Raw genomic sequence first — 27,823 nt, forward strand, 5'->3', positions numbered from 1 at the left:
TGGTGCATAAGTTTTAATGCACATGCCAACTTCAGGCAATGGCTAAAGTATAGAGTGACAGGGGAATGGTTAGATCCAGATAACAAATCTGAGGTTGCTGAATGGGGAATCACGAGTTGAAGGTATTGATATGGCACTTGTCTTCAGTATTTTAGAGCATGAATCTTAGAGACAAGCTTGTACAGAGGTGACCATACGACCCAGCAATCCCACTACTGGGCATATACCCTGAGAAAACCATAATTCAAAAAGAGTCATGTACCACAATGTTCATTGCAGCTCTATTTACAATAGCCAGGACATGGAAGCAACCTAAGTGTCCATCAACAGATGAATGGATAAAGAAGATGTGGCACATATATACAATGGAATATTACTCAGCCATAAAAAAGAAATGAAACTGAGTTATTTGTAGTGAGGTGGATGGACCTAGAGTCTGTCATACAGAGTGAAGTAAGTCAGAAAGAGAAAAACAAATACCGTACGCTAACACATATACATGGAACCTAAAAAAAAAAAAGGTTCTGAAGAACCTAGGGGCAGGACAGGAATAAAGACACAGATGTAGAGAATGGACTTGGGGATATGGGGAGGGGGAAGGGTAAGCTGGGATGAAGTGAGAGAGTGGCATGGACATATATACACTACCAAATGAAAAACAGATAGCTAGTGGGAAGCAGCCGCATAGCACAGGGAGATCAGCTCGGTGCTTTGTGACCACCTAGAAGGGTGGGATAGGGAGGGTGGGAGGGAGGGAGACACAAGAGGGAGGAGATATGGGGATATAGGTATATGTATAACTGATTCACTTTGTTATAAAGCAGAAACTAACACACCATTGTAAAGCAATTATACTCCGATAAAGATGTTAAAAATAAATAAATAAAAAGAGGTGACCAATATAAGGAGATACCCTCATAAATGGCAAGCCTCACTCTGGTGGCTTTATAGGTACTAACACTTTTATACACAGAAAAACCACTGACACTTACATAAATCTTTAATCTGGAAAAAGAAGCACAGCTAGGTCATATATAAATGAAATCAACTTTTAGTACTTTACTAAACAGACAGGGCTCCTTCCAGGTGACTGTCAAGTGATTTATAACTAAAACCACTGAAGGCTGGAGAGGAGTATGGAAACAAGTACATCTTCTGTGGTATCTCTTTTAATCCAACTTCTTCAGTAAAGTATGGAATGCTATATAGCTGAGGGGACATTAAGAAGGAAGCCAGCAAGGTTTGAGACACATCTTATGAACCACAGAACTGGTGTTGGGTCCTCAGCTGGTGCCAGCTCCATTACCATATCTTGGCTACCCTAGCTTGAGGGACAGAGAGGCCCTATTTAGAGAGAGCTAAGCAACTTAATAACGTATAAAGTGCTCGGCACATAACTCGCATAATACTCAGAAGATCCTCTAACATAGGCAACATCATAGTCCTAAATTCTGGATTAAGAATCTTCAGGAACAATTAAGTAATTAACCTAAGGCCTGCTAAATGGGTGACAAGATTCATACCCAAGTACTCTCACTAGAAATGCTGTGCCTTTGGTCATATTTTATTGTATATTACCAACCCAAATACCAAAAAGAACCACATTTGAAGATCAAAAATCAAATCTAATACTCCCCAGTATCTGTACGGAGCATGAGAACATTGGACAAGTGAAGAGTTACATCCATAGAGTTCCAATTAATAAAATGGACCAAACAATTATTTCAGACTAGATGGAAATGCTGTTTTAAGGAACAGAATATTTGTTAGAAGATAAACAGTAAGTAACAATCTGATGGTTTAATTTGTGCCAAACTGAGCTGCCTTTAAGATATTAATAATAAACAACAAGGTCCTACTGTATAGCACAGGGAACTATATTCAACGTCCTGAGATAAATCATAATGGAAAAGAATGTTTTAAAAATGTATATATATGTATATATATATGTATAACTGAATCACTTTGCTGTACAGCAGAGATTAACACAACACTGTAAATCAACTGTTCTTCAATTTTTAAAAAAGATATTAATAAAGCTATTAACAGCAGGAATCAACGGGAATAACTGTTGCTGTTCCTCCAGCACCTCTCCATTGACCAGCACAGAAGACAAAGCCAATAACATCTTTTCAGTCCAGCTTCTCAGACACATTTACATCAATGGAAACACAGGCAGGTTGTTCTAGATTGTGTCTATGAAATTTATATTTTACACTTAAAAATGCTCATCAGTCTGGCAGTGGGTTCCATGGCACGAGAAAGGATTAAGATCTGTGCTGGGGGCTTCCCAGGTGGCACAGTGGTTGAGAGTCCGCCTGCCGATGCAGGGGACACGGTTTCGTTCCCTGGTCCGGGAAGATCCCACATGCCGCGGAGTGGCTGGGCCCGTGAGCCATGGCCGCTGAGCCTGCGCGTCCGGAGCCTGTGCTCCACAATGGGAGAGGCCACAACAGTGAGAGGCCCGCGTACGGCAAAAAAAAGAATCTGTGCTGTTGAAAATCAGATAGTTATTACAAAGCAAAACAACTGTAAGTCCAAGTTTGTAAACCTGATGAGTTTCAAAGAGTGTGTAGGAATATAACCACTTAACCTTGGTTAAGTTTTGTGCCCAAAGGTTGGGCAAATGTGATTTTCTAAGAAAAGTTGTTACATATGACAAAAGTGGGTTATTAACTTAGAAAGACAGACTACAATAATTGTGTGATAAAATCATATATAATGTAATGTGCATAATTTAATCCTTATCAATGATTCAGAAGTCATTTCTAGATGTGACATCTTCTCAATATTATTACTATGAAAATCAACTATCAAATCAACTATCATTTTTCTGTAGAAGTGAAGAATAGCATTCTACTCAATAGAATGCTAAATCCCAAAAAAGTGTGCCCCACTGTTTTGGTAGTGATTGCTTATGGAAACTTACTTATATTCTCTCTTGGTCTCCTTCTTAAGGAGCAGTATGAACAGTACAGGAGAATCCTCTAATTTTAGATTAGAAAAGAACCTCAGAGATCCTCAAACACTTTCCTTTGCCCTCCCCCCTCCACAAGATAAAAATGACTCCAAAAGTCAGCCAAATTTTGATAAATACCTAGTATGTGCTTGACACCTTTCAAGGAACTAGAGATACAGTGATGAACAGGACACATATTTCATGCTGCTAATCCTGTGTTCTATTAGGTCGCAATGCCAGGATCGTAGAAACAAAGGGAAGAAATCCAAAAGAAAATGCAGAACAGGGAGACAGAGGACTCAGAAAGAGAGAACTTGCAAAATGCTTTGAGGGGAGGGTACAGCTCTTTAATTTAGCATCGCCAACCCTGTCTGTAATCGCTCCTCAGACAAAATAAGCCATAAAATGAAAATAAAGTTATTGTAAATCTGATGATGATAGAAACAAAAACAGAATGGGTATGTTAAGTCCTCTGCTCTTTTCCACAGAAGCTCACGACACCCGTGCACACACTGTGTGCACACACACTGTTCACTGTGAAACATCTTCCTAACTTCCTATAGAAAAGTCCATTTTTCTAGAGGATTTAAAGTTTTGAAAGAGATTCCAATTTTCTTATTATTGGCCGCCAAATGGGTCTGATTCTTGGTCTACCCAGGCACAGGGCAATGCCCCATGTTCCTTCCTGCTCATCATTTTCACAACGTTGAAGGTAAAGCACAGCATTAGTTTAACACTAGGTTGTAATTACCAAAGGGAAGCAGTTGAGGCTAATGCTCATAGCTCAGCCGACTTGACTGAACAAAACGGAGAAAAGCATTCCATGGCTTCCACCTAACAGGCCCCATTGTTTCTCCACAGGGCTCTGATTTCTGGCCAACTCTTAAAACAAGCCTCACTGGAGAATGATCAACCAAACCAAAATTTAAACATGTATTTAAATAGATTTCTCGTCTCTCCCCTGTCAAGAGAAATGGAATATATATAATTTCAACAGGTATTTACCCATTAACTAATCCCCAAAACAACAGAATGGGTTAAAATGTGTACTTCTGCTATAACAACAGAAACACTTATTTTGACTACTCTGAAGATTTTAGGTTACATCAATTAACCTGGAAAAAGAAGAGTGGTTTCTCAAATGATGGAACATTAAACTTGGATGTTTCACTTTGTCTCTTCATATTCTTTTTAAATCTGGGGGTCTACATGAATCCTTTCCCTGTAACTTCTGAAAATGTTTCATAAATTACTATGGAAGCATGGAACATAAAACTCAAGGCATGTGCTTAAGAAATTTTTATATATAAATTCTTCAAAAGTTAATGATGAGGTTAAAAAAAATTTAAGAAAAACCAGGGAAGTGTACAATGAAAGGAAAAATTTGCTTCATATGGCATGATCTCAATATGTATTGAGGAAGGCAAATTCTGCCAAACTTTCACTGAAATTGTTCTAACAGGCTTCTTCATTCTAATAGCTACCACTTAGTGAATGCCCACTGTGGACTACACACCTTACACAGCATTTCTCTTAATTCTTCCCTCTGCCACATCAGGTAGGCATTCACCTATGTGGCAAAAGAGTTTGTAAAAGCTACACGGAAGTAGCCATGGTGGAATACGAAGGCAGGCCTTTTCAAGTAATGTCCATGTTCTTCCTAGCTCGCCCTCTTTTCCCATAGCTTCAACCCTAATGACACTAATAAATGCTTTTACATAATGGAAATAATGGTGATAAGTGGATAAGGCTAAATTAAATTCCCTCTCACCTAAATCCAAAATTAAATTCCCTCTCACCTAAATCCACTTTCTCACAGGTGGGAAAAAAAAAACCACAAAAACTTAGCCTGTGTTTTCTCTCAAGTTGAAAATGTCAGATCACATTTTCCTCAAACCTCCCCCAGCCTCCCACCAAAAAGTAAAACACACACTCACACTACAACAAAGAAAAGCTTACTATCTCAGAGAAGATTCCACTGTTCTCCTGCCCTAGTCCACACTATCTCTAAAGCCCACAGGGTCAGTCCTTCCCAACCTAAGAAAATACAGGCTGTGCTGTTGACTGTGCGTCACAGCAGAGCTGTCTCAACTCCACATGTTTGTCTTTCTATAAGATCATTTGCTCATTACTGACACTGGTATTTTGTCAACTTGATCAAGTTTATCAATTTATCTTTAAAGCACTTTTAGCTACCGAAGTATGGAATGAATGCTACAACCAAGAAATTCCCCACTGACTCAGTTTAGAGTGACTACTGTAATGTCTTTAATCATTTACTTGCCTCTCTCTTCAATTTTCTTACAATAATGTACCATCTCATATATGAGGAGCTGGGGTTTTAGTATTAGAGATGCACAAGTAGACACACCACACATCCACACTCACGTTGTCCAAAAGCAATGTAACATGAAGCAAATACAGTTAATCTTTGAACAAGGTGGGCGTTAGGGGTACCGACCCGCCTCACAGTCAAAAGTCTGCAAATAACTTATAATCAGCTCTCCTTATCTGTAGCTCCTCATCCATGGACTCAACCAACCACGGATAGTGTAGTACTGAGTATTTAGTACTGAAAAAAATCCACGTATAAGTGGACCTGCACAGTTTCAACTCATGTTCTTCAAGGGTCAACTGTATATCCATCAAAGTAGGCTCTGTCAATGACTTAGAGATCACATCATAGTGGGGAAAAGGTCAGTGAGTTCAGAAATGCCTGGGTTGCAATCCTGGTTCAACTCAGGGCCTTAGCTTCCTCGTATGTAAAGTTAGGATGGTGAAAACTAGAAACATAAATAAAGCATTTAGCAGAGTGCACAGCATACACAGTAGTTACTACCACCATCAACACAGGCACCAAGACAGGCTGGGCCATTTTTCCCAGCTGTGCCACTGTTTGCTGATCAATAATTAGGACTAGTCACTATCTTTCCCTCCCTCCTCTTTTGTAATAACTTTATTGAGGTATAATTTACATACCACAAAATCCATTCTTTTAAAGTGTCTGATTCAGTTGGTTTTTAGTATATTCAGAGTTGAGTGACCATTACCACTATTTATTTCCAGAACACTGTCAGCACCCCAAAAAGAATACCACACCCATTAGCAGCAACTCCCTAATACTCTCTCCCCCAGCCCCTGGCAACAACTAATATATTATCAGTGTCTATGGATTTGCCTATTCTGAACATTATATATAAATGGAATGATACTGTATATGGCTTTTGTGTCTGGCTTCTTTCACTTAGCACAATATTTTCAAGGTTCAACCACTTTTTAGCATGTATAAGTACTTCATTCCTTCTTATGGCTGAATAATAGTCCATTTTATGGATATATCACAACATGTTTATCCATTCATAAGCTGATGGACATTTGGGTTGTTTCCACATTGGGGTTATTATGAATAGTGCTGCTATGAATATTCATGTACAAGCTTTTTTGTGTATAAACATATGTTTTCTCTCCTCTTGGGTATTTATCTAGTAGTGGAATAGCAGAGTCACATGGTAACTCTATATTTAACCATTTGAGGAAATGCCAGACTATCTTCCAAAGCAGCTGTACCAGTTTACATTACCACAGGCAGTGCATGAGGGTTCCAATTGTTCCACATCCTTGCCAACACTTGTTCCTCCTTGTCTCTTTGATTAAAGCCATCCTAGTGTGTGTGAAGTATATTGCACTGTGGTTTTGATTTCATTTCCCTGATGGTTAAATGATGTTCACCATCTTTTCGTGTACTATTTGGCCATTTGTACATTGTTTTTGGAGAATGTCTATTCTGATCCTTTGCCCATATTTAAACTGGGTTTTTTGTCTTTTTACCCTTGAGCTGTTAAGATTTCCTTATATATTCTAGATACAAGTCCCTTCTAAAATATATGATTTGCATATATTTTCTCCCAATCTATGAGTTCTCTTTTCATTTTGTCGATGGTACCTTGGAAGCACAAAAAGTTGTAATTTGGATGAAGTCAAATTTATCTGTTTTCTTCTTTTCCTGCTTGTGCTTTTGGTGTCATATGTAAGATTCCATTGCCTAATCCGAGGTTATAAAATTTTACTCCTAGAGTTATACAGTTTTAGTTCTTACATCTATGATCCATTTTGAGTTAATTTTTGTATATGGTGTGAGGTAGAGGTCCAACTTCATTCTGTTGCATCTGGATAACCAGTTGTCCCTGCACTATTTGTTGAAGAGACTATTCCTTCCTCTACTGAACTATCTTGGCACTTCTCTCTCTTAAATCCACATTCAGAGCATTTCATTCCTTGCAGGTATACATCACTCTCATCTTGCTAATTTTCCAGCTATCAGGCATATTACTACTCTACTTGAACCTGCAAATCTTTGAACCAAACCTATGAATCTATCCTGTATTTACTTTATTTCAAGTTGGCCAATCACTTACAGTTAAAAGCACTTATCAAGTACCTACTATGTACCAGGCAGTATTCTAAATTCTCAGATATAATCCCAATGAAGCACTAAGATTCTTGGGGATGGTTATAAAATGTACTGTGTTTCATGACAGAGATGGGGACAAAGTACCAAAGATTCTGGAAAAAAACAAACAAAAAAAACCCAAAAACAACCATCTCTGTGTTAGAGGTTCTAAAGTGGTCACATTGAGGAGGGGTATTTGAGTAGAAGAATTATTGAACTGTCAGACAAAGAAGGGCTCTAGAGTTCTCCAAGAAGAGAGAAATAATGGGCACAAAAGTATGAAGTTGAGAAAAAGCCAGGGGACAGAGGTTTAAGGTGGTAGCAATGTGGGGCAATAGGAAAAGGTGATTCTCAAAAGGAGGACAGGGTTGAATATTAAGAATCCATATACTACAACAGAGACCTTTAACTATACCGCTACACAATGTACACCCAACTCTAGATCTGAACAAGGAAGCCACATGTATTTGAGGAAAAGGACTGTGGGGTTAAGATGTAGACTGTATTGCATAGGGACAGACTAGTATTGGGCATTCTCACATATGTCTAGCCAGGAGGGGGATTTTTTTTAAGTGATTATTTCTTCCCACAACTGCATAACAAAAATGTATTTTGCTCCTTCACAAGTCTCCTAAGACATTTTATACTTGGTTCCAACCTTCTTCATTCCTTTCAAGTGTATATACGGTCAGCCTTAAAGACGATGTTGTACCTCTTCAGGTTCTCAATTTTCTTCATTATAATAATCACTTTTACTTAAGACACTTCACTGTCAAATATCATTCAAGTTATAATGCTACCACTGAAGGTTATTTAACTCTGGGCCCATCTTCTGAGCAGACAGCCCAGTCTAAAAAGAGTTGACTATGTGCCTTACAGACTGCTTCTTGTTCTTTTTCAATTCGGAATCCACATTATTCCATGTTTCCTATTCTTCAAATATCTCCTAGCACTTTCTGCCATAATTCCGAGTTCAGAAAGTGTTTCACTATGCTTCCATCATCAGCTTTATGAAAGTAAGTTTACAGTTCTGTTTTTCCTCTTTCTACTTAGATTTTCTATAGAAGTTTTTCAGAATCAGAAATACACCACGATCTAAAAGTTTCTCTTTTTCCTAGGAATCCTAATACATGTTTGGCAGTTAATACAATCACAGAAACACCACTAGCAATGAAAAGCCATCGCAGCTTCTCTCCACTGGAATGTTCAAGTTTTCACTGGTATTCCTTAAATGGGCACTTAGCAGAAAAGGAGGTGTTAGTTCAGCCATCACAATGGCGAGAACTGTACTCTGGTTCAAGGGAACGAAACACTTCCTCAAATAAATGACTGGGAGACAGAATGGAATTCTACATTCCTTGTTCTTTTCTGTTAATTGACTGGTGATGTGAACGTGATCCACCATCGTGTGTCTTGGCTGGAAGGGCTTGCTCTGCACCCTTTTCCCCTTCAGTGATCCTTATTTACAAAGACTTGTGTAAAACAAGCCATTTACTTGCAACAGGGGGAAGATGGGCCAACATTCTGGCTCCTCCAAAAAAAAAAAGATGTCAAACTGGCTCACATAAAAGAAGTAGGGATGGAAAAAATGAAATTATAGTGGCTGCACTATGGCTTAGACAGTGAAGAAATGGATAAGTTTTTACATCAGAGAAGGATAAATCTTCTTTGATTCCTGCCTGCACTTCAGCAATTTTCCTATGTAGCTGCCAACTTTTTCACCCCAGCAAAATCACTGAAAATGAAAATTACAGATTTTTAAACCATTTTAAAAGCAGACAGAGAGAGAAAGAAAAAAAAAATCTGGAAGACTATAACCCAAAAAATGTTAACACAAAGATTATCGTCTTCTGTGGGTAGTAAAATTACAAATATTTTCTTTTTTTCTACTCTTCTGCCTTCTCAGATTTTTTCCAGTGAATATAAGATGCCATTATAATCAGAAAAAAAGTACAATAGTGGCAGAAAGAGAGAAAAACAGTTGGTTAGTTAGGTATTTGGGGAGGAAGTAGTGCAGGGAGAGTTCAAGTTGTTTTAGGAGCTGAGGACAAAAAACAAAAGTATATACAGATGCCCATGTTCCAGGCACCCTGAAGACTTTAAACCTTACCCAGGAATAGGAGTACAACTTTACCCTTTAACTTTTTTTTTTTAATCTTTCCAACACACTTCTGAAATTGCTGCTCTTTTTTTTTTTTTTTTTTGGGGGGGCCGAACTGAGAGGCTTGTGGGATCTTAGGTCCCTGACCAGGGATTGAACCCGCAACCTCGGCAGTGAAAGCGTCGAGTCCTACCCACTGGACTGCCAGGGAAGTCCTGCTACTACTTTTTTTTTTTTTTTTTTTTTTTGCGGTACGCGGGCCTCTCACTGCTGTGGCCCCTCCCGTTGCAGAGCACAGGCTCCGGACGCGCAGGCTCAGCGGCCATGGCTCACGGGCCCAGCCGCTCCGCGGCATGTGGGATCCTCCCAGACCAGGGCACGAAACCGTGTTCCCTGCATCGGCAGGCGGACTCTCAACCACTGCACCACCAGGGAAGCCCCCCTGCTACTACTTTTTAAACAGCTATTGCTTTTTTTTGTTTTTTTTTTTACTTAAGAAATAATCCAATTTCAGAGAAATTTAAGTGCAAACAGTGAAGTTCTCACATCATATTCAGTAATTTATCAAGCCCAAGTCATGCCACATTACAGAAAAACGGGACTCCTATAACAGAAGGCAGACCCTATTTATGTTAACTATATGTCTCCTTTGATATTTTTTACTAATTAAGTCTACAAGTTTTCTTTTTCTAGCAAACTGTGGTACAGGTAGAAGGAAGTCTCTAAGGCAGTAGACTCAACGAAGGAACCATTGTCAAATGGTCAAGTGTGAAACCCACCTCAGAGGAAGGCAGCCTGGTAACCCTGCTGTGTTTCCCTCCCACTGACTTTCTGGCACATCAAGCGGCAAGATTCAGGAAGGACCATGTGGTGCTACACAAACAAAAATCAAAAACAACAACAAAAACAGGAAAACAAGAAAACCCCACAACTCTAGCATTATCCTAACTAAATTAATCCTGGAATAAGGTTTTGAGGCCATATATTGTTTTAGAATAATGACAGTGCCCATAGTGAGTAGAGAAGTCTATTAAATGGTTTACCTGTGAAATATAACCTGGAGGCACGTGGATGGGAGGAATGGATCCATTGGGTGACATCATGGGAACTTCAGCAGGCCCTAAAAGAGGCAAGAGTAAGATGTTAACAACTGATGAAATATACATTATTCAAACTAATCATTGGTATTTTAAAATATTATCAAAACTGAAGAGAATCACTGACTATTTTCTCTTCAGTAATTGGTACCTCGTGTCTTAGACCTGAAATCACAAATGAAAAGGAATTCTCCAGCTGCATAAGTCAAGGGGGTGGGGGTGGGAGAACAGCTATGAGCATCTTTTTTTTTTTTTTTTTTTTTTTTTAGTATTGTTTTTTGGCTGCGCTGGGTCTTCATTGCTGTGCGCAGGCTTTCTCTAGCTGCGGCGAGCGGGGGCTACTCTTCGTTGTGGTGCGGGGGTTTCTCATTGCGGTAGCTTCTCTTGTTGCGGAGCAAGGGCTCTAGGCACACGGGCTTCAGGAGTTGCAGCACGTGGGCTCAGGAGTTGCGGCACACGGGCTCTAGAGTGCACAGGCTTCAGAGGTTGTGGCGCTTGGGCTCAGTAGTTGTGGCTCGCAGGCTCTAGAGCACAGGCTCATTAGTTGTAGCACAGGGGCTTAGTTGCTCCACGGCATGTAGGATCTTCCCTAACCAGGGATCGAACCTGTGTCCCCAGCACTGGCAGGCGGATTCTCAACCACTGCACCACCAGGGAAGTCCCTGTGAGCATCTTTATAAATATTTAATGATTACCAAAGCCTCAAGTTCCATAAATTAAGGCTGCTCAGTTAAGAGTAGTCAAACAAAGCAGGGCAAAAAGTTTCCTTTTTTCCCTTTAAAAGAATGTATTATCAATATATGCTTAAGTAACTAAATTTTTAATGAGTTTACCTCCTCTGGTTTAAAAAGCTCCTATAGACTTTGGGTTTATAATTTTCATTTCGATTATTATTTTCAATAAGTTACTGTAACATGCCATTAATTTGACATAGAAGAAACCTTTAAAATACTCCAAACCAACTGAATTTGACAAGTCTCTTATAAGGCAGGGGGTAAAAACAGATTATATTTTAAAACTAGACACTATTAGGAATACTCATACCAAATTTACTTGGATTATTTCAAAGTAAAGCATTCAATTAACAAGAGGTTAGTTTCAAAATAAAAAATTCAACAAATGTTAATCGCATGTCTTAGGAAACAATGAAAGGCAAGGCAAAGCTCAGTTACCTAAGACATAGTTTGAGTTAATATTTAATTACAAGGAAACTGATTGTCATAACATCAAAATCAACTTCTGACACCCTTCCAAAGATCCTATGACTAAATGGTTTCCCTGGAAGTATAAGAACCTCAGGTCACTGGTTTTCAGTTTGACAGGTGGCTCCCCTATCTAGCAACCCATGTCCCAAATGTCAATCCAAAGCTGTGTTTCTAGTCTTGAGATGCGACTTCCTGGCTCCAAGTGCCCTGTGTTGTTTATTTGCTTTCTCCTGATGTGTGTTGTGCTGCCGGCAATGAAAATGGCTCTGCTGTAACAAAAACCAAGAAAAATACAACACTTTTCTTGGCAAAAGAAGACAGACCCTGCCACCCAGTGCTGCACTTACATATAAGCACAATGCATCTTTCACCTCACAGTTCAATCCAATGTTACAACTACTTCTCAGGAAAAGTGTGGAGGGACAGGGATGCTGGGGTGCCCATCAAAAGGTCTACAAGTATAGGAAAAACATATAGGAGAAGCGCAGAAAAGATCTGAGTATTCATGTAACATTCCACATGACTAGAGTCGCTGCAACTTCATGGACAATATGCCAAAGTACTAAACTATCTGATAATCTCTGAACTCATAAAAATACCACAGTAGTCTCTCACATAGTAACACACTGGTAATCAGTTAAAGAAGAGGATGACAATGGCATAAGAATGGATAATTCCACGATCCCACTGTATTTTTTTTTTTTTTTTTTGCGGTATGCAGGCCTCTCACTGTTGTGGCCTCTCCCGTTGCGGAGCACAGGCTCCGGACGCGCAGGCTCAGCGGCCATGGCTCATGGGCCCAGCCGCTCTGCGGCATGTGGGATCTTCCCAGACCGGGGCACGAACCCATGTCCCCTGCATCAGCAGGCGGACTCTCAACCACTGCGCCACCAGGGAAGCCCTCCTACTGTATTTTTAAGTATGATTCCAACTAATACATCCAGCAATCACTGAAGGTACTTTCCAAATTCATCTTCCAAATCCATCTTTCTCATCAGCTTTAGCATTTTTGCCACAGCCATTAAGACATTTAGGTATTTACTAAATATTTCTATTTGAATTGATTCACATAAAAATCATAGACAACTATTTCACTCTTAGCCTGAATACTGTCTTTGAAATCCAAGGGTCTATGCACTCAGCTCTATAAGCAGGCATTAAGAGCGTGGCCTCTGCCTGGTTTCATTTCCCACCTCACTATTCACACTGGTTGGGTGATGTTGGACAATTCACTTAGCCTTTCTATGCCTCACTTGTCAATAAGAATAATAATCCCTACCTCATAGATTTGGGTTTATAGACTAAATTCAATAATACATGTAAAAGCATTTAGGGCAGTGCATGGCATAGTAAGCACTCATCAAAATGTTAGCAATCTTTACAATTTTTCTTTTTTTATTTATAGTTTTTTGTTTTTTCCTGTTCTTTCATTACAATTACATTTTAAGCACTATTTTTTTTAACAGTACACGTCCCTGTAACACATAGTCAACACGCATACTCTTTGTACAATACTGACTTACGAGGCAAACCTTCCTCATCAGATAAATATCAAATATTTCATAGTGCAGAGTGTGAACAGAAATGCTACCACTTCAATAAAGTATTACTTTTAATCACCAAAATGTATACCAGGCAAACAGTCTCTTAACCCCAGGCATGACCCCTAAAACTGTTAAAGTCATTTGTATAAAATGCTTTAAAGAATGTAGGACAAGTAAATGATTTACAGCCAGAAAATGTTTTCTTCCTGGCCTTGGTTTCAAAAGTAGCCAAATGACTTTAACATGCTTGTTCCCCCTTTCTCTTGTCACTGTCATCAAAACCCTTTCAAAAAGCCTTGCGAAATATACAGTAATGGTTTCTGAAACTCAGCTCTACCCTAGAACCCTAAGGTTTCTCTCCCTTCTGAAATAAACCACTGCATACACAGGCATTCAGGAGTTTAAAAGCTAGGAAAATAAAATCCCTTTCACAATGGTGGTATGAGAAAAGTTATTGTCTCCCTAAATACTTATCTCCCAATCAGTGAGTTTACTGCCTCTGCTCAACAGTTTGTGTTTGAGAACCTCCTGATACTATTATAATTCTTCCCTAATTAAAACACAAACTTCTCTTCCTAAACTTTTAGGACTACTAGATTCCTTTTGATTTTTTTTTTTTTTTTTTAATTTTATTTTATTTTATTTTTTTGCTTTATAACAAATTTAATCAGTTATACATATACATATGTTTCCATATCCCCTCCCTTTTGCGTCTCCCTCCCACCCTCCCTATCCCACCCCTCCAGGCGGTCACAAAGTACCAAGCTGATCTCCCTGTGCTATGCGGCTGCTTCCCACTAGCTATTTACCTCACGTTTGGTAGTGTATATATGTCCATGCCGCTCTTTCACTTTGTCACAGCTTACCCTTCCCCCTCCCCATATCCTCAAGTCCATTCTCTAGTAGGTCTGTGTCTTTATTCCTGTCTTACCCCTATGTTCTTCATGACATTTTTTTTTCTTAAATTCCATATATATGTGTTAGCATACAGTATTTGTCTTTCTCTTTCTGACTTACTTCACTCTGTATGACAGACTCTAGGTCTATCCACCTCATTACAAATAGCTCAATTTCATTTCTTTTTATGGCTGAGTAATATTCCATTGTATATATGTGCCACATCTTCTTTATCCATTCATCCGATGATGGACACTTAGGTTGTTTCCATCTCCGGGCTATTGTAAATAGGGCTGCTATGAACATTTTGGTACATGTCTCTTTTTGAATTATGGTTTTCTCAGGGTATATGCCCAGTAGTGGGATTGCTGGGTCATATGGTAGTTCTATTTGTAGTTTTTTAAGGAACCTCCATACCGTTCTCCATAGCGGCTGTACCAATTCACATTCCCACCAGCAGTGCAAGAGTGTTCCCTTTTTTCCACACCCTCTCCAGCATTTATTGTTTCTAGATTTTTTGATGATGGCCATTCTGACTGGTGTGAGATGATATCTCATTGTAGTTTTGATTTGCATTTCTCTAATGAGTAAAGATGTTGAGCATCCTTTCATGTGTTTGTTGGCAGTCTGTATATCTTCTGTGGAGAAATGTCTATTTAGGTCTTCTGCCCATTTTTGGATTGGGTTGTTTGTTTTTTTGTTATTGAGCTGCATGAGCTGCTTATAAATCTTGGAGATTAATCCTTTGTCAGTTGCTTCATTTGCAAATATTTTCTCCCATTCTGAGGGTTGTCTTTTGGTCTTGTTTATGGTTTCCTTTGCTGTGCAAAAGCTTTTAAGTTTCATTAGGTCCCATGTGTTTATTTTTGTCTTTATTTCCATTTCTCTAGGAGGTGGGTCAAAAAGGATCTTGCTGTGATTTATGTCATAGAGTGTTCTGCCTATGTGTTCCTCTAAGAGTTTGATAGTGTCTGGCCTTACATTTAGGTCTTTAATCCATTTTGAGCTTATTTTTGTGTATGGTGTTAGGGAATGATCTAATCTCATACTTTTACATGTCCCTATCCAGTTTTCCCAGCACCACTTATTGAAGAGACTGTCCTTTCTCCACTGTACATTCCTGCCTCCTTTATCAAAGATAAGGTGACCATATGTCCGTGGGTTTAACTCTGGGCTTTCTATCCTGTTCCATTGATCTATCTTTCTGTTTTTGTGCCAGTACCATACTGTCTTGATTACTGTAGCTTTGTAGTATAGTCTGAAGTCAGGGAGCCTGATTCCTCCAGCTCCATTTTTCGTTCTCAAGATTGCTTTGGCTATTCGGGGACTTTTGTGTTTCCATACAAATTGTGAAATTTTTTGTTCTAGTTCTGTGAAAAATGCCAGTGGTAGTTTGATAGGGATTGCATTGAACCTGTAGATTGCTTTGGGTAGTAGAGTCATTTTCACAATGTTGATTCTTCCAATCCAAGAACATGGTACATCTCTCCATCTATTTGTATCATCTTTAATTTCTTTCATCAGTGTCTTATAATTTTCTGCATACAGGTCTTTTGTCTCCTTAGGTAGGTTTATTCCTAGATATTTTATTCTTTTTGTTGCAATGGTAAATGGGAGTGTTTCCTTGATTTCTCTTTCAGATTTTTCATCATCAGTATATAGGAATGCCAGAGATTTCTGTGCATTAATTTTGTATCCTGCAACTTTACCAAATTCATTGATTAACTCTAGTAGTTTTCTGGTAGCATCTTTAGGATTCTCTATGTATAGTATCATGTCATCTGCAAACAGTGACAGCTTTACTTCTTCTTTTCCAATTTGGATTCCTTTTATTTCCTTTTCTTCTCTGATTGCTGTGGCTAAAACTTCCAAAACTAGGTTGAATAAGAGTGGTGAAAGTGGGCAACCTTGTCTAGTTCCTGATCTTAGTGGAAATGGTTTCAGTTTTTCACCATTGAGGACGATGCTGGCTGTGGGTTTGTCATATATGGCCTTTATTATGTTGAGGAAAGTTCCCTCTATGCCTACTTTCTGCAGGGTTTTTATCATAAATGGGTGTTGAATTTTGTCGAAAGCTTTCTCTGCATCTATTGAGATGATCATATGGTTTTTCTCCTTCAGTTTGTTAATATGGTGTATCACGTTGATTGATTTGCGTACATTGAAGAATCCTTGCATTCCTGGAATAAACCCCACTTGATCATGGTGTATGATCCTTTTAATGTGCTGTTGGATTCTGTTTGCTAGTATTTTGTTGAGGATTTTTGCATCTATGTTCATCAGTGATATTGGCCTGTAGTTTTCTTTCTTTGTGACATCCTTGCCTGGTTTTGGTATCAAGGTGATGGTGGCCTCGTAGAATGAGTTTGGGAGTGTTCCTCCCTCTGCTATATTTTGGAAGAGTTTCAGAAGGACAGGTGTTAGCTCTTCTCTAAATGCTTGATAGAATTCGCCTGTGAAGCCATCTGGTCCTGGGCTTTTGTTTGTTGGAAGATTTTTTATCACAGTTTCAATTTCAGTGCTTGTGATTGGTCTGTTCATATTTTCTATTTCTTCCTGATTCAGTCTTGGCAGGTTGTGCATTTCTAAGAATTTGTCCATTTCTTCCAGGTTGTCCATTTTATTGGCATAGAGTTGCTTATAGTAATCTCTCATGATCTTTTTTATTTCTGTAGTGTCAGTTGTTACTTCTCCTTTTTCATTTCTAATTCTATTGATTTGAGTCTTCTCCCTTTTTTTCTTGATGAGTCTGGCTAATGGTTTATCAATTTTGTTTATCTTCTCAAAGAACCAGCTTTTAGTTTTATTGATCTTTGCTATCGTTTCCTTCATTTCTTTTTCATTTATTTCTGATCTGATTTTTATGATTTCTTTCCTTCTGCTAACTTTGGGATGTTTTTGTTCTTCTTTCTCTAATTGCTTTAGGTGCAAGGTTAGGTTGTTTATTCGAGATGTTTCCTGTTTCTTAAGGTGGGATTGTATTGCTATAAACTTCCCTCTTAGAACTGCTTTTGCTGCATCCCATAGGTTTTGGGTCGTCGTGTCTCCATTGTCATTTGTTTCTAGGTATTTTTTAATTTCCTCTTTGATTTCTTCAGTGATCACTTCGTTATTAAGTAGTGTATTGTTTAGCCTCCATGTGTTTGTATTTTTTACAGCTCTTTTCCTGTAATTGATATCTAGTCTCATAGCATTGTGGTCGGAAAAGATACTTGATACAATTTCAATTTTCTTAAATTTACCAAGGCCTGATTTGTGACCCAAGATATGATCTATCCTGGAGAATGTTCCATGAGCACTTGAGAAAAATGTGTATTCTGTTGTTTTTGGATGGAATGTCCTATAAATATCAATTAAGTCCATCTTGTTTAATGTATCATTTAAAGCTTGTGTTTCCTTATTTATTTTCATTTTGGATGATCTGTCCATTGGTGAAAGTGGGGTGTTAAAGTCCCCTACTATGAGTGTGTTACTGTCGATTTCTCCTTTTATGGCTGTTAGTATTTGCCTTATGTATTGAGGTGCTCCTATGTTGGGTGCATAAATATTTACAATTGTTATATCTTCTTCTTGGATCGATCCCTTGATCATTATGTAGTGTCCTTCTTTGTCTCTTCTAGTAGTCCTTATTTTAAAGTCTATTTTGTCTGATATGAGAATTGCTACTCCAGCTTTCTTTTGGTTTCCATTTGCATGGAATATCTTTTTCCATCCCCTTACTTTCAGTCTGTATGTGTCTCTAGGTCTGAAGTGGGTCTCTTGTAGACAGCATATAGATGGGTCTTGTTTTTGTATCCATTCAGCCACTCTGTGTCTTTTGGTGGGAGCATTTAGTCCATTTACATTTAAGGTAATTATCGATATGTATGTTCCTATTCCCATTTTCTTAATTGTTTTGGGTTCATTATTGTAGGTCTTTTACTTCTGTTGTGTTTCTTGCCTAGAGAAGTTCCTTTAGCATTTGTTGTAAAGCTGGTTTGGTGGTGCTGAACTCTCTCAGCTTTTGCTTGTCTGTAAACGTTTTAATTTCTCCATCAAATCTGAATGAGATCCTTGCTGGGTAGAGTAATCTTGGTTGCAGGTTTTTCTCCTTCATCACTTTAAGTATGTCCTGCCACTCCCTTCTGGCTTGTAGAGTTTCTGCTGAGAGATCAGCTGTTATCCTGATGGGGATTCCCTTGTGTGTTATTTGTTGTTTTTGCCTTGCTGCTTTTAATATGATTTCTTTGTGTTTAATTTTTGACAGTTTGATTAATATGTGTCTTGGCGTATTTCTCCTTGGATTTATTCTGTATGGGACTCTCTGTGCCTCCTGGACTTGATTAACTATTTCCTTTCCCATATTAGGGAAGTTTTCAACTATAATCTCTTCAAATATTTTCTCAGTCCCTTTCTTTTTCTCTTCTTCTTCTGGAACCCCTATAATTCGAATGTTGGTGCGTTTAATGTTGTCCCAGAGGTCTCTGAGACTGTCCTCTGTTCTTTTCATTCTTTTTTCTTTATTTTGCTCTGCAGCAGTTATTTCCACTATTTTATCTTCCACCTCACTTATCCGTTCTTCTGCCTCAGTTATTCTGCTATTGATCCCATCTAGAGTATTTTTTATTTCATGTATTGTGTTTTTAATCGATGCTTGATTCATCTTTAGTTCTTCTAGGTCCTTGTTAACTGTTTCTTGCATTTTGTCTATTCTATTTCCAAGATTTTGGATCTGGGAAATAGAATCTTGGATCATCTTTACCATCATTATTCTGAACTCTTTTTCAGGTAGAGTGCCTATTACCTCTTCATTTGTTAGGTCTGGTGGGTTTTTATCTTGCTCCTTCTCCTGCTGTGTGTTTTTCTGTCTTCTCATTTTGCTTATGTTACTGTGTTTGGGGTCTCCTTTTTGCAGGCTGCAGTTTCGTAGTTCCTGTTGTTTTTGGTGTCTGTCCCCAGTGGCTAAGGTTGGTTTAGTGGGTTGTGTAGGCTCCCTGGTGGAGGGGACTAGTGCCTGTGTTCTGGTGGATGAGGCTGGATCTTGTCTTTCTGGTGGGCAGGTCCACGTCTGGTGGTGTGTTTTGGGGTGTCTGTGGACTTTTTATGATTTTAGGCCACCTCTCTGCTAATGGGTGGCGTTGTGTTCCTGTCTTGCTAGTTGTTTGGCTTAGGGTGTCCAGCACTGTAGCCTGCTGGTCGTTGAGTGAAGCTGGGTGCTGGTGTTGAGATGGAGATCTCTGGAAGATTTTCGCCGTTTGATATTATGTGGAGCTGGGAGGTCTCTTGTGGACCAGTGTCCTGAAGTTGGCTCTCCCACCTCAGAGGCACAGCACTGACTCCGGGCTCCTCAATTTGGGATGATGTGTTGTCTATTCATGTATTCCACAGATGCAGGGTACATCAAGTTGATTGTGGAGCTTTAATCCGCTGCTTCTGAGGCTGCTGGGAGAGGTTTCCCTTTCTCTTCTTTGTTCTCACAGCTCCTAGGTCTCAGCTTTGGATTTGGCCCCGCCTCTGCGTGTAGGTCGACGGAGGGCGTCTGTTCTTCGCTCAGATAGGACAGGGTTAAAGGAGCAGCCTCTTCGGGGACTCTGGCTCACTCAGGCCAGGAGGGAGGGAGGGGCACGGAGTGCGGGGCGAGCCTGCAGCGGCAGAGGTCGGCGTGACGTTGCACCAGCCCGAGGCGCGCCGTGCGTTCTCCCAGGGAAGCCGCCCCTGGATCCCAGGACCCCGGCAGTGGCGGGCTGCACAGGCTCCCGGAAGGGCGGTGTGGGCAGTGACCTGCGCTCGCACACAGGCTTCTTGGCGGCGGCAGCAGCAGCCCCAGCGTCCCACGCCTGTCACTGGGCTCCGCGCTTTCAGTCGCGACTCGCGCCCGTCCGTGGAGCCCCTTTAAGCAGCGCTCTTAATCCCCTCTCCTCGCGCACCAGGAAACCAAGAGGGAAGAAAAAGTCTCTTGCCTCTTCGGCAGCTCCAGAGTTTTCCCGGACTCCCTCCCGGCTAGCTGTGGCACATTAGCCCCCTTCAGGCTGAGTTCTCGCCACCAGCCCCAGTCCTCTCCCTGCGCTCTGACCGAAGCTCGAGCCTCAGCTTCCAGCACTGCGTGCCCCGGCGGGCGAGCAGACAAGCCTCTCGGGCTGGTGAGTGCCGCTCGGCACCGATCCTCTGTGCGGGAATCTCTCCACTTTGCCCTACCCAGGTATGTGGGGAGTTTCTTGCCTTTTGGGAGGTCTGGGGTCTTCTGCCAGCGTTCAGTAGGTGTTCTGTAGGAGTTGTTCCACGTGTAGCTGTATTTCTGGTGTATCCGTGGGGAGGAAGGTGATCTCCGCGTCTTACTCTTCCGCCATCTTACCCGGAAGTTCCTTTTGATTTTTAATAGATAATCTCGTGACACAGAAGACTGAAAGGATATAGCCCTGAGAATATGTGGAAAATGGTTCTCTTCTTGTTCAAACCACCAACACCGGATATGTGAGAGGTAAAAAAGGCACACAATCTCCCCAAACTAACTTCCTTTCTGACTGTATTGGGAAATCATCGATCTATTAAACTTTTTGGAAAAAAACTTCTTAAATCTCTTAAGATATCTGGAACCCTCTTTATTAAACACTCTTGTTACATAAAGGTAGGCCTACACAAATATACATACACATAGATTAAATAATCTGAACATAAACATACACTTCCAAACTACTTCAGATTTTTTTTTTTTTTGAGAAACTAATTAAGAAGCTCAGCTAGAGACCACATGAACTCTTCCACAGACAGATGAAAGATGTCACACGTACAATTTCTAGAACTGGAACTAGAATGTTTGCTAAAACCCAAGTAATTCCATGAAAAAAATGCCTTGGGAAATCTGATCAATTTCAGGCTGTGACTTCAACAGTCAAGAATCCCTTCCCTTTTTTCTTTTTTTTTTTTTAAACATCTTTATTGGAGTTTAATTGCTTTACAATGTTGTGTTAGTTTCTGCTGTATAACAGAGTGAGTCAGCTATATGCATACATATATCCCCATATCCCCTCCCTCTCATCTCCCTCCCACCCTCCCTATCCCACCCTTCTAGGTGGTCACAAAGCAACAAGCTGATCTCCCTGTGCTATGCTGCTGCTTCCCACTAGCTATTTTACATTTGGTAGTGTATATAAGTCCATGCCACTCTCTCATTTCGTCCCAGCTTCCCCCTCCCCGTGTCCTCAAGTCCATTCTCCAAGTCTGCGTCTTTATCCCTGTCCTGCCCCTAGGTTCATGAGAACCATTTTTTTTCTAGATTCCATATATATGTGTTACCATATGGTATTTGTTTTTCTCTTTCTGACTTACTTCACTCTGTATGACAGACTCTAGGTCCATCCACCTCACTACAAATAACTCAATTTCGTTTCTTTTTATGGCTGAATAATATTCCATTGTATATACGTGCCACATCTTCTTTATCCATTCATCTGTCGATGGACACTTAGGTTGCTTCCATCTCCTGGCTACTGTAAATAGTACTGCAATGAACATTCCCTTTTTTTTCATTGAACAAGACGTGAGACACAGACAAGAACTATGATCAGTTTATAGTCATTAAAAAATTTAACTGCAATATGCAAGTACATGGTCTAGCATCTTAAAAGTCTGCTAGCATTTGTTAATGAATTGATTTTTCATTTACTTACAGCGAACTGTGAACAAGAAAGGCTGGAGAGCAGCTTAATTATTCAACCAACAGTAATTCATGTAATGATCCTACAACTTTATTCTCACATCAAAGAGACTGAAGGAAAGTCCAGCAATGTTGTATTCCTAGGGACACATAGCTCATGGAGAGCTTCTAAGCCCCTGCCATGGCTGTACGACCATTCTGCTTCACTCTGTGCTTCTGCCCTGCTACCAGGGATCCCCCCAGAGCCCACACATGTAGATACCCCCTTAATCTGATACTATATTCAGAATATTCACCTGTCCTGGGAGAAGAGTTAACTAGACTGACTCGAGGAGAATGTACAAATGAGGTTTAGACATCTGAAAGTGGTGGAAAATGGGAATCTGGGGTATATATTATCATTTTAATTAGTCTCAGAAATAGATTAGCTATAAATAATTAATTATACCACAATTTTGACATTTTGAAATGGTATTTTTTATAAACTGAATATTCGCCAGTAGGTAAACAGGTAGTGAATAAGTAGAATGTTATGACTGTAATTGTCTAGAAACTGGTACTTGTGTGTCCAAATGGCTACTTTCAACAACAGCCATTAGTAGTAATAAATCACATTCTTAGCTTATTAACCTAAATATTATTTTGTTCAAAGAAGATGAAAGGGGTGGGGGGGAAGGATGTAAGAGGACTGAGATCACAACACAAGATAAAGGAAAACTAATGAGAAAAATAAAGCAAAGGGAAAACACTGATGTGATAAAATCCAATGAACCCTATTTAAAAAAAAAAAGAGACACCTGAGTCTTTCTAAATAGCCAAAAGATAATTTCTTGCTCGTTGAAGTAGTCATATGGATAAGGCCACAGCTAATAGGTAACCAGATAATTACGGTGAAAGCACTTATCAAAACAAATGGTCTGAATAAAAGTACACTTCAGGGCTTCCCTGGTGGCGCAGTGGTTAAGAATCCGCCTGCCAATGCAGGGGACACAGGTTCGAGCCCTGGTCTGGGAAGATCCCACATGCCGCAGAGCAACTAAGCCCATGTGCCGTAACTACTGAGCCTGCGCTCTACAGCCCGTGAGCCACCTGAGCTCACGTGCCACAACTACTGAAGCCCGTGCTCTGCAACAAGAGAAGCCACCACAATGAGGAGCCTGCACACAGCAACGAAGACCCAACGCAGCCAAAAATAAATAAATAAATAAATAAAAGTACACTTGCGCTGTTTGCCAAGGGTCTAAGACTGAAAACAAAATGTGAGGTCTTCTGGTGAACTGTGTGAATGCCTAATAATGAACCTCCAGTTATTCATGGTGATTCAAGACATGTAGACGAGCGAAGAGATTATGTTGGCACTTTGGGGAACACTGATTTTTTTAAAGCTATTCAACACTAATTAATCCCACAAGAGAACTAAAAGGAATACAAAGGTAATAAAATAAAGCACAGGTTCTAACCTAAGCTTAAACTCTAGTGCAGTGGTTCTTAAACTTTAGTGTGCATCAAAATCATCCAGAGGGTTTCTGAAAATCCAGATTGCTAAACTCCACTTCCCATAGTTTCAGAATCAGAAGATTGGGGGTGGGTCTTAAGAGCTAGCATTTCTAACAAGTTCTCAGGTGATAACCTCTGACTTAGTAGGTTAAAAGACAATAAGCATACACAGCAAACATTACACTCAATGGTTAAGAAACTGAAAGCTTTCCCTCTAACATGAGGAACAAAACAAGGATGCCTACTTTCACCACCACTATTGACATTGTGCCAGAAGTCTTAGCTAGAACAACTGGGCAAAAAAAAAGAAAAAGAAAAAGAAAAGGCATCCAAATTGGAAAGGAAGAAGTAAAATTATATTCGCAGAAGACATAATCCTATATATAGAAAATCCCAAAGATTCCATAGACAAAAAACTATTAGAGCTGAAAAACGAATTCAGTAAATTTACAGGGTACAAGAGCAACGCATAAGTCAATTGTGTTTCTATGCACCAGCAATGAACAATCTGAAAAGGAAATTAAGAACACAATTCTATTTATGACAGTATCCAAAAGAATAAAATACCTAGGAAAAAATTTAATCAAGGGGGTGAAAGATTTATGCACTTAAATTACAATACACTGCTGAAAGAAATTAAAGAAGACCTAAATAAATGGAACTTAAGAACACCTAAACAAACACATGGAATGGAAGACTTAATATTGTTAAGATGGCAATACCGCTCAAAGCGATCTACTGAGTCAATGTAATCTCTACCAAAATTCCAACGGTCTTTTTGGCAGAAATGGAAAAGCCAACCCTCAAATTCATATGAAATTGCAAGAGGCCCCAAACAGACAAAAAGAATCAACTTGGACCCCTACCTGACATCATATACAAAAATTAACTCATCATAGATCTAAATATAAAAGCTAAAACCATAAAACTCTTTTAGAAGAAAACATGGGTATATATTTCATGGGCATTTGTCAATGGATTCTTAAATGTGACACCAAAACCACAAGCAACAAAAGAAAAAAAATAAAGTGGACTTCATAAAAATTAAAAACTTTTGTCCAAAGGACATTATTAACAAAGTGAAAAGACAACCTATAAAATAGGGAAAAAATATTTACAAATTCGGTATCTGATAAGGAACTAGTATCCCAAATACATATATATATTGATAATTGTCACAACTCAACAAAAAGACAAACAACCTAATTTTTAAAACAGGTAAATGGTTTAAGTAGACATTTTACCAAAGAAGATATACAAACAGCCAACAAACATATGAGAAGATGCTCACAACATCATTAGTCATTAGGGAAACACAAATCAAAACCACAGTGAGGTACCACTTCACACCCCCTACAATGGCTATTCTCAGAAAAATGGAAAATAAGTGTTGGTGAGGATGTGGAAAAACTGGAACCCTTGTACAATTGCTAGTAGTGATGTAAAATGATACAGCTGTTGTGGAAAACAGTTTGGCTCTTCCTCAAAAAGTTAATCAGGAAAGTACCATATGACCCATCAATATCACTCCTAGGTATAATATACCCAGAAGGATTGAAAACTGGGACGCAAACAAATACATGTACACACACGTTCACAGCATCACTATTCACAATAGCCAAAAGGTGCATGCAAACAGCCAAAATGTCTATTTGGGGATGAATGGGTAAATACAGTGTGACATAATACACACAGGGAATATTACTCAGCCGTAAAAAGAAATGAAGTACTGATATATGCTACAAGGTTGAAAACGTTATGCTAAGTGAAAGAAGCCAGACACAAAAGGTCATATATTGTGTGATTCCATGTATATGAAATATCCAGAATAAATAAATCAACAGAAATGAAACTCAGATTTGTGGTTTCCAAGGGCTGAGGGATGGGAGGGGTTTGGGAAGCAATTGCTTAATAGATGCAGGGTTTCCTTTTGGGGTGATGAAAATGTTTTAGAACTAGAAAGAAGTAGTGATTGCATAACACCGTAAATATACTAAATTGCCAATGAATTAAAATAGTTAATTTTATCTAATTAATAATGTTAATAGTTAATGTTATGTGTATTTCACCTCAACAAAAATATTTAAAAAAATAATAATAATGAGCACATAACCAAAGAACTATAAGATAGTAAAACTGGGGTTACTAATAAACTACCAAAAAGCAACTGAACATAAACTTCCTAGAGCACATCTTCATTCCTCATACATTAATTTCTGGGAGGATGCTATTTCTAGACACTGTGTTATGCAAAATACCAGTAAGGTGCATTCTCTGTCCTCAAAGGACTCATAGTCTAATTACGGGGAACAGGTATATAAACAAACACACACAAGGATGCACTTCAGGCACTGTCTAAATTTAGCAAGATTTTAAATGATTACATCCTATGGACACATTAGTAATTACAGAAATAAGCTGTTAGAAGGCCCTTAGGATTTAGTAGAGGGCTCACTGTTTTACAACTAAAGAAACTGAGGCCCAGAAGCAAACTGAGAAGCTCGCAGGTGATGGAACAACAGGGTCTAGAAGTCAGTTTTTCTAGTTTTCAGCCCAATGTGGTTTCCTTCAGGAGTAAGTTTTGTTGTTTCTTAAAATGCTGCTGCAAAGTCATTTTCTCTCAGGGTGTAATTTTCACTTAGAGCCAGGTATAGATGGCACGTTTCTCTGGCTCAGATATATTGGTCTCTCCAAACTGTAACTACTTCTTCCCAAAGGCATCCTGCCAGAAAGGAAACAAACTGGGAAGAGCAGAATCTGAGCAGTGCAAAGAACAAAAGCTTTGGAGCTAGTGAGGCCTGGGTTTGAATGTGAGCTCTACCACTTTCTAGCATGACCTTGGGCTAGTTACTTAAACTCTGACTGATCAGCACTTTTCTGACCTACAAAAAAGGATGACAAGAGCTCATTTCAAGGGTTGTTCTGAGGACTGGAAGCTGTAATAATGCATATAGTGTCCAGCACAGTACCTTGTCAAATAATGGTATTTAAAAAACAACTGTAACATTGTGCCACGAAGAAAAATACTGTATGAACAAAGAGGTTAATAGAGACCAAGCATTTATCAGAGAGACAAATGAAGAGTTATATGCTTTCTCAAATGAGCAAGTCAGTTGTCTTGTCCTTCACATTTTTTCCCTCTAAAAATGTGTTTCCATCTTGTAGCTTCAAAATAATATTCTCCTTTTAAAAATATAAAGCATTCAAGATATATGAATTATGATTTAAAAACAAGGAACAAATTGTTAAAAAAGGAAAAGATGGCTGCTTTCCCATAGTCGTCTACTTTCCCATGTCTAATACTAGCCCTCTACCTCTCCCAAAACCACCTGTTATCTTTTCCTAATTTCTAGGAAACCTTAGAAAATTGGGTATGCCTAACTTTCTGAATGTCTGGACAACTCTAAATCAAAGGATCAGCCCTTGTTTTCTGAAAGTCAATCCTCTACATCTCTCTGACATTGGCTTTATTACAAGAATTTCTAGTCTGGCTCAGCTATTGTCCTTAAAAGTAGCAAGTGACCGTAACAACAAATTGCCCAGTGATGACTAAAATATTCCTGTTGAAGTCTTCCTGAAGTAAACCACTACCAAGAAGCAAAACTGAGCTGCTGATAGAACTCATAAATAATGGGTCACCACCATCTTATCATTTAACCATTTCAAAACACAAGGAGGTGCACTACTTTAGTTAAATGTTTTACGACTTTTGAAATGCAAGTCTTTTCTTTCCAAATATTCCTCTTCGAACTTGTTCTGCTACTTAGCTGTTATAAGGGCATCAGGAGTAGAGAAAGAGTTTAATTCTCACATAAGGCTAAACTTCATCAATCCCAATTTTCCTTAATTTCAATAAAACTGAGATATCTACCCACTTTATCAAGTTGTCTTTAGGCTTAAATGTTAATAAAATCTGTATACTTACTGAGTGATTATAGAGTGCTTTTCTTATATTAGTTAATATTTTATTGCATTCAATTCAATAAACATTTATTGTACAAGATGCTGTAAGGTATTAAAAGCCACACAGAAGATTCTACAACAGAAACGTTACTAACAAACTACTACGTAAATAAGCAGCAACTGTTTTATTAGTGGCCAAGAGCTCTGGAGCTGGACAATAAAAATCATCCACAGAGTGGGTAGGTAGCAGGAGCATATTTAACACTTCCAGTGACTGGCGGTGAATGGTAAAGCAAGTCGGTGAATCCATTCACAACAGGCACGATGGCTAACAGTTTTAAAAAGAACTTGATTTAAATTCAGGCCTACAGAAATACAAGCTCTAAGACTGTCAAAGACATTAGGTACCATAAGAGAGGCCAGTGATACAGCCTTCGACGCCTGATTTTAGAGCTCTTGGTTGTTGCTTTGTTCAGTTCAACAAACCTTTGCTGAACCCGGTCTAGTTGCCAGACCCGGCACAGGATGCCAAGGACA

General features: G+C 39.2%; 1 protein-coding gene across 3 annotated transcripts in view; it reads right to left on the reverse strand.

Moving 5' to 3' along the window:
* The window catches only part of FNDC3B (fibronectin type III domain containing 3B), a 359,867-nt gene that overhangs the window by 156,106 nt on the left and 175,938 nt on the right, over window positions 1-27,823 (reverse strand). For all 3 annotated transcript variants that reach the window (XM_082624742.1, XM_082624743.1, XM_082624744.1), the window contains exon 4: window positions 10,554-10,630. In XM_082624742.1, coding sequence (XP_082480868.1) covers window positions 10,554-10,630 — 77 coding nt within the window. The remainder of the gene's footprint in view (window positions 1-10,553; window positions 10,631-27,823) is intronic.

The sequence above is a fragment of the Mesoplodon mirus genome, assembly GCF_964341445.2.
Source record: "Mesoplodon mirus genome assembly, chromosome: 6".
Classification (NCBI taxonomy): Eukaryota; Metazoa; Chordata; class Mammalia; order Artiodactyla; family Ziphiidae; genus Mesoplodon; species Mesoplodon mirus.